Source organism: Myxine glutinosa, chromosome 4 (assembly GCF_964187855.1).
Source record: "Myxine glutinosa chromosome 4, kmMyxGlut1.1, whole genome shotgun sequence".
Taxonomy (NCBI): domain Eukaryota; kingdom Metazoa; phylum Chordata; class Myxini; order Myxiniformes; family Myxinidae; genus Myxine; species Myxine glutinosa.
Window position 1 is genome coordinate 155,723,545 of NC_136264.1, and position 13,322 is coordinate 155,736,866.

A 13,322-nucleotide genomic window follows, 5' to 3' on the forward strand; every position below is an offset into this window, starting at 1 on the left:
ATTAATTTGGATGTTCTTGCATTTCCTTGCGCCGAGCACCAATTACAGTTGGTTCATCAGATACCAAAACCATCCTTGATGTCATTATTGTGAAATGTGTCATTAGGTGTGGTGAAAATACTCTGTGTCCTGCATGTTGCTGGAATTGCGTGGGTGCATCGGAGTCTCGTCATTCCGAGCATTGCAGACGCACTAAACCCCGCAAACTGCTCCTGTTATTTTCGATGGCTTGATGACAGAAAGGATCCAGAATACGAGCCTTGGCTAACTCACAGCTGTGAGATACGGCTGCTCGGCAGGACTATTTTGCAGGCGATATTTTCAGCAAAACACTGTCTTCCTTTATAGGGCTAACATTTTCCCAGGATTACACAAACAAACATTTCAACCTGATACAGCTGCCTATCGTTGTTCTGCAGATATTTTATTACTTATTATTCATTTATTATTATTATTATTTCTTATTATTCTTATTATCCTCTTCTTGTTGTCTTTTATTGCTGTTCCAAATTTAAAATACACAAAACTTTTGCAGTAGCAAGAATGCCAGCAGTTTTGTCTTGGATGCCATATTCGCTTGGCACTTCTTTCAGTACAGTCAACTTGGGCTACGGACACCAGGACGATTTTAAACTTTACTATCGGAGCATGTACGGAAGCAAGACTTACCATTTGAAAAGTAAAGACTTCTAATGACATTGCAAGGAATATAAGATTGAAAAAGTTTTCATTTTCTCAATGTGTCACCTGAGATATGCCAGCATTTACTTTCGAATGCACTTGCCTCCCCCCGCACCCTGCTCCGCCAGGCTATGCACCGGTGACTGGAATGTGCCATCCTCTGCGAAGCTGCACACTCAACCACGAAGACGGGTTCTCCTCTGCATTTGTTGTTGCTCATGAAACTGGTCATGTGTGAGTTTTCACAAGAGCTGCCTCGCTCATTCACGTCACCAGTTTAGTGACATCCTCATAACTGTTATGGAGAAATATGCAAGAAAATATGGACACATGAAGGAACAATTTGACCAAAGATTTACTTTGTTTGTCAGCATTCCATTAATCCCTGAGGGGTGATCAGTAATTTAACTTTCCTGGCACACTTCTTAGCTCCATCCTGTTTCATTACTTCACAATTATTTAAAATGAACATGGTCGGACTGTTTGGTCCAATAAAAATCAACATTCTCTTATGAAAAGGAAAAGTGTCACCTGTCCGTGTGTATATCCATCACACTTCATTTGAAAGGGTTATTGATGCCTTAGAATAATAAAAATTGGATGGTCGGAAAGCTAATAATCGCTTTACTTGATTGGAAAGCTAATAGGTAATTGATGTAATTTGAACAAGAATGTGTGTCCTTTTAATCATAAAGATGATTGTTTTAAAAGCCTGTGTTTCTGGGATTGAAGAAGAAGCAGGAATGGAGCTTCATGCAGCGGTTCAAACAGTAACATTAATTATTCTATGACAAGAGGAACCCTTTAGAGTTTAGAAGGACATGTAAGGAGCACACAAAATTATATATAGTAATACTTCTTGAAGCAATAGAAAAATATACACAAGTACACAGTAGGAGCACACAAACAACAACACAGCAGCCACCACAACAGTGGCAACTAGCAGTAGCACTCAGTAGAGTGCATACCTCTGCCAGACTGAACAGTTTACATTTTGTATCCCACTGATAGACCGGATCCAGACCTAAACCAAAATCTAATCGGCTTGTTCTTGTCACCTAACCAATTCATGCACATAGTTTCGTACGAATTTGTCCACAACTTTTTGAAATATCGTGCTACTATCTATGGTGAAGAATCACTTTTAAAATTCTCATATCTGGATCTGGATCCGGATATTCACCAAAATTGAATCAATTCGTTCCTGTCACACACTTAACCTGTCCACCAAGTTTTGCCCGAATCCATCCACAACTTTTTGGAATATCCTGTTCACAGACAGACAAGGGTGAAAACATAACCTCCATCCACCTTCGGTAGTGGAGATAACAAAGGTCATCAAGGCAACCGGATACTAGAATTTTAAAAGTAATTCTTCACCATTGAGTGATACGGCTAAAATGATATATATATATTGATATATATTTTTTCTATATATATATATATATATATATTATATATATATATATATATGAAAACATGATACCTCAAAACGTTATGGATAGATTCCGACGAAACTTGGTGGACAGGTTGGGTGTGGGACACAGACAAATTGATTAGATTTTGGTGGAGATCCAGATCTGGATATGAGAATTTTAAAATTTTTAAACTGCTTCTTCACCATTGAGAGATCGGGCGATAAACAATATCCAGCATGATATGTCAAAAGGTTGTGGACGAGTAATGACAAAACTAGGTGGATGAGTTCCTTAGTTGACAAGAAGAAGCTGATTAGATTTTGATTCCTATCTGGACCATATCTGACCTATCAGTGGGATACAAAACATAACCTGTTCAGCCTGGCGGAGGTTATAGTTTCATGAGTTATAGTTTTGAGAGTTTACACTTAATTTTACCTTCTCATTGAGATTCACAGATAGACATGCAGTATGTTTGTGAAGTAAAACATGCCGCCTTTGAATTTACCTTGTCAGTGAAGCGACGGGTATGTAAGAAAACAAAGGATATGGCCATGGCAGAAAGTTTTGGCAAATAAATCCTCAGGACTCTTGTTAAATTCATAATGATGGAAAAAGAAAAAAAACGCATGGAACCCACCAATAAATATTTTCAATTCTGTATGTGAGACCTGTTGAGCGATGAGCGTCATTATTTATTGGAGGATAAATGGATGTCCATAACAGGCCGCATTCAGGCAGGCCTTCTGCCAGATCATACGATTCCATTTCATAAACGTGAATGGCGAGGCCGGTAAGAGTACTGGGAGTGGGAAGTTTTGCTTTGCCCTCCATATGCACCGTATTTAAGTCAAATTGATTTTCCACATATATATTCCCCAAAATGAAAAACGAGCTTGAAGGAAGGAAGACAATTCCCATTGACCGAAGAGGTTAACACAGCTACCTCCACTGCTTTAAGTATACTCAGAATGGTAAGGCTTCTGTGCTGGGAGTAAAAAAAAAAATTTGTTTACCACTGAATGAAGAGCATTGAAGAGAATGAAGCTCATGCCGACTAATGCGTTTGCCAATGGCACTATAACTATTAAGTAGGTGGGGTGGCAGATTTTTGGGACGACTCTCATATAGTCCATGCGCAAAATAGGTTACCAGAACCATTTGGGGGGATTATTCCATGTGCTATTTTTCAAGCAGTATTATATCACAAGTTTACATTTTCAAATAATGGACATCTGAAATGTGCAGCTTTATTAAAAAATATAACGATTTCTTGAAGGATGTACCATTTTTTTATAAAACAAAAATCACTAAAAGTAACAAAGTGAGCTGCACATTTGAGGACATTTGAGCTGCACATTTGAGCACATTTGAGGACATTTGAGCTGCACATTTGAGCTCAGTTGACTGAGCTGAGCACAGTGAGCTGCACCCGGCAGGGTCAACGGACCCTAGTGGGGGTTAAGACCTTTTTTTCCCCCTTTTTTTTTTGGAAACAAGATCGAGGCTCGTGAAAGAGCGAATATTAATCACACAAAAAGTCAAACCGACACATAAAACACAAAATAAGGGGAGCGGTAGATAAGATGGGGAGAGAGGGGGAAGGACACAAACACAACATTTGAGAGCGGGGACATCAAGAGAACTGTGGGAGGGAGAGGACATGGGTGGAAGTGGGAGAGGTATAAAACATATGGACACTGCAAGGACTTCCAGGAAAGAAGTTGGAATTTCAAAAAAGTGGATCTGGGGTGAAATTAAAAGGGGTAGAAAAGATCAAGGTTTTGGATGGGGGAAGATAAGAGATGGCGGTGAACAGCTGTTTTAAAGACCTGGAGGGAGGAGTGGGATTGAAGGGAGTGGGGGAGTTTGTTCCAGACGTGGGAGAAGAGGGGAATGAAAAAGTGAAGGTGAGCAGAGTCTTGATTTTGGCAGTTTAACCATAAGAGGGTTGCTGGCAGATCTTGTGCGCCCTGTAGGAATATTTGGGGGACAGAGCACAGAGAGAGCTGGGGAAGCAAGGCCGGAGAGGAGTCGGTAGAAGACAGAAAGACCACCAACCTGCCTGCGGTGAGTGAGTGAAAGGCCCTCGGAGTTAGCTTCATCGCAGGAGATTCCAATGATTCTGAAAGCTTTGGTTTCAACAGCGTGAAGCCGAGCTAGGTGTGGGGCAGGAGCACCGGCCCAGAGGGGGGAACAGTATTCCATTGAGCTGCGGATGAAAGCCTTGTATGTCGTGAGGAGTTCAGGTGTGCCAAGGAAGGACTTCGCACGACGAAGGATGCCCAGTCAGCGACTGGCTTTGGTGGCCAGCTTGGAAATGTGGTTTTCCCAAGAAATATCATGGCAGATAGTGAGACCGAAAAGCTTGAGCGACAGAACTTCTTGGAGAGGATTGTTGAGAAAGTAGATGGGAGGGTTTTCCAGTTGGTCTTTTCGGAGAGGCAAAGTGAGAGTGTGAGATTTGTCAGGATTGAAAGACATGTTCCACTTGTTTGAACAGTCTGATTTTGTCCAGGTCTGCAGAGATTGAGCAGGCTGCAGACTGCCGATCTGAGGGATGAGATATTGAGCGGCAGAGAGTGGAGTCATTAGTCAAGAGATGGAGAGGATTTTCCAAAGAGTCAGAGAGATCATTGATGAAGACCAGAAATAGCACAGGGCCCAGAACACTACCTTGGGGAACTTCAGCCTGAACAGGAAGAGGAGATGAGAGAAATCCAGTCAGGGCCACACGTTGACTACGACCAGAGAGGGAGTCCGCAAGCCATGCGTGGAGATTTCCATGGATACCATAGGAGGAGAGTTTGGTGAGCAGAGCTGGGTGCCAGACCGTATCAAAGGCATGTGATATGTCAAGGGAGACAGCTCTGATTTCCTGTTTGGCATTGAGGACCTCCATCCATTGTTGAGACAGCAGAAGCAACATGTCCAGAGTAGAATGACCTGGTCTGAAACCAAATTGATGATCGGAGATCAAGCCATCGGAGAAGAGGATGGATTTGATATCCAAAGCAATGATGGATTCCATGACTTTGCTGATAATTGGGAGCAGGCTGATTGGTCTGTAGTTGCTAGGATCTGTTTTTGCACCTTTTTTGTGTAAAGTGGTGATGTTTGCTGATTTCCAAGATGCTCGCAGATGACCTTGAGCAAAAGAGAGGGTGAAAAGAACAGAGAGAGGGTGAGACAGAGCAGCAGAGCAGGATTTTAGGACCGGTGGGCTGATGCCGTCTGGTTCAGTTGCAGAATCAGAGTCGAGGTTTGACAAAAACTTCTCCACCTTGTCAGGAGAGAGGACACAGAGTCCAGGAGCAGTTGGGTTCGACTGGGAAAGGTGGGAACAGAGAGAGATGGGTTTGGGACACAAGATTTTGAGGCAAACACAGAGTTGAGGCATTCGGCTTTGTCAAGTGCGGTGTCAACTGTGTAGCCATTTGAGGTAAGGGAGGGGATGGAGGGGAAACAAACACCAGAAACGCATTTGACCAGACGCCACCAGGATTTGGAGGAAGGAGACAGGTTTGAGAGTTCATTCTTGAGTGTGGAGAGATAGTGCTTCCTGGCACTCCTGCGGGTAGACACACACTTGTTCCGAGCTTGGTGGAAGGAACAGAGATTGCCTTCATTTGGATTTGCCTTCCAAGAGGCAAAGGCAAGTTGTTTCAGGGCAACTGCCTCACCACAAGATTCAGTGTACCATGGACGGGAGGAAGGGTAAGACAACTGAAGACGAGATTGGATAAATCTGGGCATGAGAGAGAGCAGTTTGCTTTGGAAGAATTCCCAGGAAGAATTTATGTCAGAGGCAGTGGAGATGGGAGACCAGTCCAGATGATTGATGGCTGCTTGCAGACCGTGCCAGTCAGCCTGAGTGAAATGCCAGACTAGTCGGCGCTGAGGAGGCTCTCTGAGAATGGCCAGAGAGATGTCCACTTTAACAAGCACATGATCAGAAGAACCGATTGGAGCAGAAGAAGAGCAGCAGACATTTGCAGGGCAGTTTGTCATAACCAAGTCTATAAGAGAAGATACACCATTGATTGAGATCCGGGTCGGGAAATTGACAGATTGTGTCAGTCCCAATGAGTCACAGAAGTCCTTTGCTGAGGTGCCATGCCTGGTGAGAGAGGAACCGACACCCAGCCAGCTGGCATGATGACAGTTGAAGTCGCCACATATGAGGAAGAGAGAGTTTGGATGAGTTGATAGAAGTTGGTCCATGTTGTCAGACAGCGAAATGTAAATGGAGTCGTAACTGTTTGGAGGATGGTACAGAACACATATGAACAAAAGGTGGGAGCAGAGAGGAAGCCATAGTCAGAGGTACTCCTTGGGGTGGGGTGGAGAGAGGGCAGTGCACGGAGAGTGAGGAAGAGAGTTTTTGATAAAGATAGCCACCCCACCACCAGGACGAGGCTCAGGTCTATCGTACCGGAGGAGGGAGTAACCAGGAAGAGATATTAAGGAATCAGAGACATCTTGAAAGAGGAAAGTTTCTGTTAAGCAGATCAAGTCTGGTTTGTCAGAAGCAACCTGTATGGAGAGATCAATCAGGTTTGAGCGAAGGCCCCGGATGTTTGAGGTCCATACCCTTAATGAGGAGAGAGGGGGAGCATCGGGTGCAGGACAGGGAAGTGTAGGGGTCGGGTCAGATGACCTCCGGGGTCCGAGGTGGTTTCTCACAGGCCTGGGATGGCATATTATGAGGACCACTAGGGGGAGGTGCTGTGGGTCACGCTTTGGTGGTGGCATCGTGGATGGCCACCATGGGCCTAATGTGGTGACCACCCGGGCATGCGGCCTGACACCCTCTCCCTGAGACTCTGGGATAGCCAGCATGTGGTGACCTGCCATGCTGTGCTGGTCTATGGATGCTGGTCGAACAGCATGTACAGGGATGGATTATAGCCCGCCGGACAACCATTGGGGCATCTGTGGAACGAGATGGTGTGAGAATGATCTTCTACAGATGATCGGTTGTGATTTGTGGACGCTCGGCTTGGGAAAAGAGCTAAGATGCCACAGAAGTTTCAGATGCTAATAAAACTTTGAAAGAAGCAGCTATAAAGTTGAGAACTGACATTAAAAGCATAAAGGAAGACCTTTCATGGCAGCCAAAACTATCGCAACTGAATATGATGCTGTATGCATTTCATCCTCTGTTAAGCTATTCCTCAAGTGTTTGTTAACTGGAAATGTTGAGGATTCTTGTGAGTCACCTGATAAAGTTTTTAAATGCATCATTTCCATTGGCCAAATCTTTCTCTACAATGTGAGTTGTGGTAAACACAAAATCCTTCAACATATACTGCTGCCATTTGCAGTTAAGTCTCTTATTGGAAATGTTGAACGAATAAAAATTCTGAACCGTCAGTCATGGAATATAATATGCCAAAACGTTAGGGATTGATAGAGCTTTTGTACTTCATAAGCTGTGATCACGAGTTGAGTATGCTACTGTGTTACCTGAGCAGATCCATTGTAGCATTCCCACTGGACTTGTCTTTGACAACATAGATCGACTTGAAGAGACCCTTACTGGTGCAGGTACAACAAATTGCTGTTCAGAAAACAATCATAGGCCCACATCAAGAAAGGCCCAAAACTACAATTGATAAAATTAAGTAGCAGAGCCTTCATGTAGCACCATTCAGCCTACGTACATATAATGCTGGTGAAAGATGCGGGCCTCCAGCTGTGTTTCAGCAGTAGAGTGTCGTTGTATTTTGTACAGCAGGTAAATCAGTATGAAGGAATTGTGAAACATGTCATCCAATATGAGTGGATGTGCTTTTTAAGAAAAGTTAGGCACAGACATTGACAGTATTAATGGGAAAAAATGTATAAATTTCCAGAGTTAGAATATCTCATGAATACATTATTTTTTAAATATAAAGCTGCACATTTCAGATATCCATTTTGTGAAAATGTAAACTTGGGATGTAATACTACTTGAAAAGTAGCATCTGGAATATTCCCCCCAAATGGTATCGGAAACTCAAATTTGAGGGTTGGGCCCACTGACTAATATGGGAGCTGGCAGTCTAGCCGAGAGTTATGCACATTCGCCTTTGAGCGGTCCGGCCTGGGTTTGAATCCCGACCCAGATATAAACTGTCATCCTGGTGTTTCACGGGCAGGATGATTCATCAATGTGTGTGCCGTCTCTTGGATGGACCTTAAACTGAGAGTCCCATCTGGCAGCATAAGTTGGTGAACATTACATATTCCACGCAGTGTCTTTTGCGAAGAGTAGGCGAGCTATCATCGACACAAGAGCCAAGTTCGAAATTCCTGTCCTGACTTCCTGTGTCCGAGTTGCACCCCATCCAGGATTGCATCCACCAGCCAATAAACTGCTTTGGCAGAAACAACTCTCCATTTTGAGCATATAGTGCTCAAGTACCCTCATATTCCTGGCCTGGTTTTTACTTCCCTTTCAAGTGGCCTCACCTTGTGTTCAAAACTGAATACCAATTTGCACGCTGATATGATTGATTGAAAACACTCTTTATAGGTCAGATGACTTTCAAGGATTGGGCTTTAAGTTTAGGTTTTCCACCTCTTAGAATTGCTTTGCAGCGAAATGACATTCTTTCATAAACACGATTATAGATGGATGAGTTGGCAAGTTTGTTTTTGGCTGCTCATCAGAAGTGAAGTTTTGTCTTGGATTGCATCTCTCAGATCAGAAAACTCAGTTTGTCGCTCGGATGCACAATCTGGTTCATATTTAGGTTCGATGCTGGTATTCTTACATCAGCTTTATTTCCATTTCTGTTTTTAATCTCGAGCACTATATTGCTTATCTATCTTCTTATTAGTCGCACATGCCATTGCAGCAAATAAGGAAGGGTGAAGGTTGCATTGTAGTTAATGCCATATATTTAACCCACTAGAGGGCCCGTTGGTCCATTGGACCAAATTTTCATTGGTCTTCGCGGCCTCGTAGCATAGGGGAGACCGGGGAGAACTGGGACAGGGGAGAACTGGGACACCCCATCCAATACTTATATTTTTCAGCCATATCTGCACATTTCGTAGCATAGGCCTAGCTGCCTGCTGTACGGCTTGAGCATTAGCTTACCTTTCACCAAGCACAAATGTGCTTGGGCCAGGGCGTGGGGGAAGGGGAGTCAGAGGGAGAGGAATGATATGTTCATTATTATTATTGCCAAATGATTCTAATATTATTATTGTTGTATTATTATTATTATGAATTAATATATGCTTTGTTACAATGTTAGAATTATTTTTGTTATTTATTTTGTAATTGGAATGCCATCTTATGGAAGGACCTATTAAACTGCTGTATACACCTTTATATTGTTATGTCGGTGGGGTAGCAATATGTAGAGCCAGATAGATCTGTGTAGGTAACGTGCTTCGTCTGTCGCGGTAAGGAATCTACCTTGTAATAAGTTTCATGTGTAGGCGTTTTGTCGGTTAAGAGTATACCTGTGAGCATACCAGGATGTTCAAGTGATAAGTAGCGTAGGGATTAAAGAATAAAGCCCCTGTATGTCTCACCTGGTCAGCCAAACCTTTGTCCCGTATGGCAATGCACACCTGTAGACACTTAGTTAGGATCTCCTTAGTGCAACATTAAATGGCTCCCTTCCCTGACAGTGACTTCGGAAGGAACAGGCAAAGAAACCAGGCCGGGGCACCGCCGATGATGGCCGCCGCCAATTACACCTCCGACAGGCCTAACCACATTGAGTGCCACGAACTATCACCATGCTACACGCTACACGCTACGTGCTATCACCATGCTACGGTCCTGTGATTGGTCGGCGCGCTGGGCGCGAACCTCCAGCCAACGAGTGCGAGAGGCGCGAAGCTGGAAGGTTCGGTGGAAGTCGTTGGTTGGTAGCGCGCCAAGGCTGACGTCACCGAAAAGGTTATTTAAGGGAGCGCCGAACGCCATTTTCGCTCTTCTTCGTCTTGCGCAGCCCGAGTTGAGTTGAGTCATAGCCCGAGTGGAGTTTGCTTGCTTCTTGCACGTTTGCTTTGGGAGAGCTGACTGGGACGTGGCAGGCCGATCGTGTGTGAAGATCGACCTCGCTTGGAGCCGCTAGCCTGCGTTGGACGTGCGGTGCTTTTCCTGCTGTGGGACCTCGTGGGTGCTTTGGAATTTGGAGCAAGGCCTGGTGGCGCACGAGCACGAGCGGAGCTTGGAGCTGCGTGATGGACGATACCAATACAAGATGAGGGACAGATAAGGCCAATCCCCATTACATTTTACGCAACGTGTTCTTTTCCTTTAATTCATATTCCTGTGTCTCGTTTCTGATATCTGTGTGTGTGGGGACGTCCCGATTTAGGACATTTTATTACCGGCGCGTGCTTTTTCCTGTCCTTGCCTTTTTACTTTAATAAACCCTTGTATTATTTTCCATCCCCTGTTAAACCTGTGCCCGCTTGAGTTAATTGCCTCTACAGGATCGGAGTGTCCGCAGTTAAGCTCTTGCGCAGCTTCCATTTTGCTCCTTCCTCCCGCGCGACATATAGCCGAATCCGTGTTTGGTTATCGCCTCCATTAAATCCGTTTCGGTCCATCCGCGACCTTCTGGTGTTAACCGGAGTCGCACGGCAATATGTTACGTGTTTAGAAACATGGAAATTCTTCTGGATTATTTGTAGTTAATTAGCCCAATCAACTCGGTAGATCATGACAATCATTTCAGTGTATCACATTCCACATCAGAAATCTCCAGTAGAATTGAACAAAAAAACATGCCTCACACACACACACACAGACACACGCACACACACAACTCATCCATTTGTGGTAGATACACTAGTTAATTTGAAAATTTAACAATGCTGACAGCTCAATAGCCAGGTCTGACAAGATGATGCGGAGGTAAATGCAGCACTTACCTTTGATCTGTCTAGTCGAGGTTCACTATCAGCCCGACTATAAACTCTCACGTTGGTGCTTCACAGGCACGACGTTACATCACAAAACGCGTCATCGCTGCTCATGCGGATTTTAAGCTGGGTGGCCTGTGATTAATTTGTGGACGTTAAAGATCTCACGGTGTCTTTCACGAAGAGTAGTTGAGCTGTCACTCGCACCCTGACTAAAATCCAAATTCCTGCCACCATCAGTCAAACATTAGGCCTGGACCAGCCTGCTTGTGAAAAGACTCATCAAAAACTTTCTTCGGCCAACCCCACAATAAGCTGGGAATAAACTGAGACTGGTGAATAAGTAGTAGGAGTACTAGCTCATTAGCTAGAAAAAATCATGGAATTTTTAATCACTGTATAGTTGGTACATGTCCCTTTCAAGAATAGCATGCAAGTCCCCTGCTGGCATTGCATTAGAAAGTTTACAAGACGTTTGATGCAGTTGGGAAGATTCACATTCAAAAATGAAGACACCACCAACTAGTAAACTCATAGATGCCCAGTAGGCATGGCTCAGGACCCAGGTGACTTGTATCAAAACAGCTGCCACACAAGCATTTTGGGGAATTATTTCAGGAAGAGCTTCACTACTATTATACTCGTATAAGCATAGTTCAGTTGGTAGTAATGTGTGCTTGTCTATAAAATGTCTGCTCCTGAATCTGTTTCTCTGGGGAGTTGTCCGATTAAAACCTGCTGCCCTGGTGCAGTGTCAGAAGAGGGTGCTGTATCTTTGAGCATGGAGTTCTTCATTTGGGGACTTAAAACCTTCTTTCCTTCTAAACTTTAAACCTTCTAAATTTCGATTGTGGATGTCAAAGAATGAGACGCTGTGTGCTAAAACCCTGGCTATGTTAACTGTCTAGAGGTTAAATGAGAAGTACAAGTAGACGATAAAGGGATCTGGATGTTAAGTTAGATTAAATTAATGATAAGAATGTGGTTAATATAAATGAGATAAGTGAATTGATGGATTAAGTTCATGGGATGTAGATACAGCACTACCATTAGCTACCCGCTGTAAAAGAATTGCTTTAATCTACAAAATACGTAGTAGCACTGTAGCATATATAAATAACACTCTGGCTTGACTCCTCCTACAAGTAGTGCACAAAAAACTGGAAAAACTGTCAGAATGTCACTTAGTAGGGTGTTGCGTCACCAATTGCATCCAGGATGACATGGATAGGACATGGCATTGAGTCAACAAGGGTCTGGAACTGTTCTGCTGGAGCGTGGCACCATTCTTCCTCGCACAAGGAAGTCCTCCAATTCACAAAGGTTTGATGGAGGCCGAAGCCGCTGACACAGGCGCCTTTCCAGACAGTTCCGCAAATGTTCGACGGGATTGAGATCCGGTGATTGGGAGGACCGTAGAAGATGGGTAACTTCACCCTCGTGCTCTTCAAACCACCAGGTGACAACAGGTGTCTGTGGACAGGAGCATTGTTGTCCTGAAAGACACCCCTCCCAGCAGGGAAGAAATGCTGCATCATGGGATGCAAATGATCGTTCAGGATGGTAACGTAGTTTGCTGCATTAACCCTGCCTTCTATTGCAATCAGTGGACCCAGGCCATGCTAGGAAAATGCACCTGACACCATTTCAAAACCGCCAGAATATTTTTTCTGTTGGAACCAGGAAGTTGGGGTTGTAGATCTCCACTGGGCACAAAGGCAGGTGAGCCACTGGACCCACAAGCGGGTGTTGCAAGGTGTTATGAACGATTTGTGCATAGCAACCCGGCTATGGTCTCCCACCCTGTGAAGTTCCATTTTGATCTTTGTCGATGAGACAGGATGCTCACGACCCACATTGAACTCTGCACACAGTTAGTCCACCATTACTCTCCCGTTCTGCCTCCTAGTCCAGAGTAATGCCCGTGCATCACGCTTGTCGAGTTTGCACTTCTGCCATTCAATGATGACGTCTTTCCTTCGTTTTCCCAGGCTGACATCACCTTCGAGATAGTTTGTCGTGACAGGTTAGCAATGTCCACAGCCTTTGCCACTAAATTCCCTGCCAAACACAAACCGCCAATTGCACCCAGTTCAAAGTCGCCAAGGTCTCCCTCTTACGGCCATTGTGGCTCTTAATACCGGACTAACGCCGCAACCCGTATATATATATATATATATATATATATATATATATATATATATATATATATATATATATATATATATATATATATATACTCCATATAGTGAGTAGATACCAGAGATAATGTTACCGTGTGGCAGGCGGTGCTTATCACTCCCAGTAAGGTGCAGCAATAGCTGTATGGGAAACCTTACTGGC

At 44.1% G+C, this 13,322-nt stretch overlaps 1 protein-coding gene across 4 annotated transcripts in view; it reads left to right on the plus strand.

Annotated features, from left to right (window-relative positions):
* Positions 1 to 13,322, plus strand: part of LOC137425440 (A disintegrin and metalloproteinase with thrombospondin motifs 3) — a 192,678-nt gene that overhangs the window by 113,612 nt on the left and 65,744 nt on the right. For all 4 annotated transcript variants that reach the window (XM_068113881.2, XM_068113882.2, XM_068113883.2 and 1 more), the window contains one exon: positions 810 to 915. In XM_068113881.2, the coding sequence (XP_067969982.2) occupies positions 810 to 915 (106 nt within the window). The remainder of the gene's footprint in view (positions 1 to 809; positions 916 to 13,322) is intronic.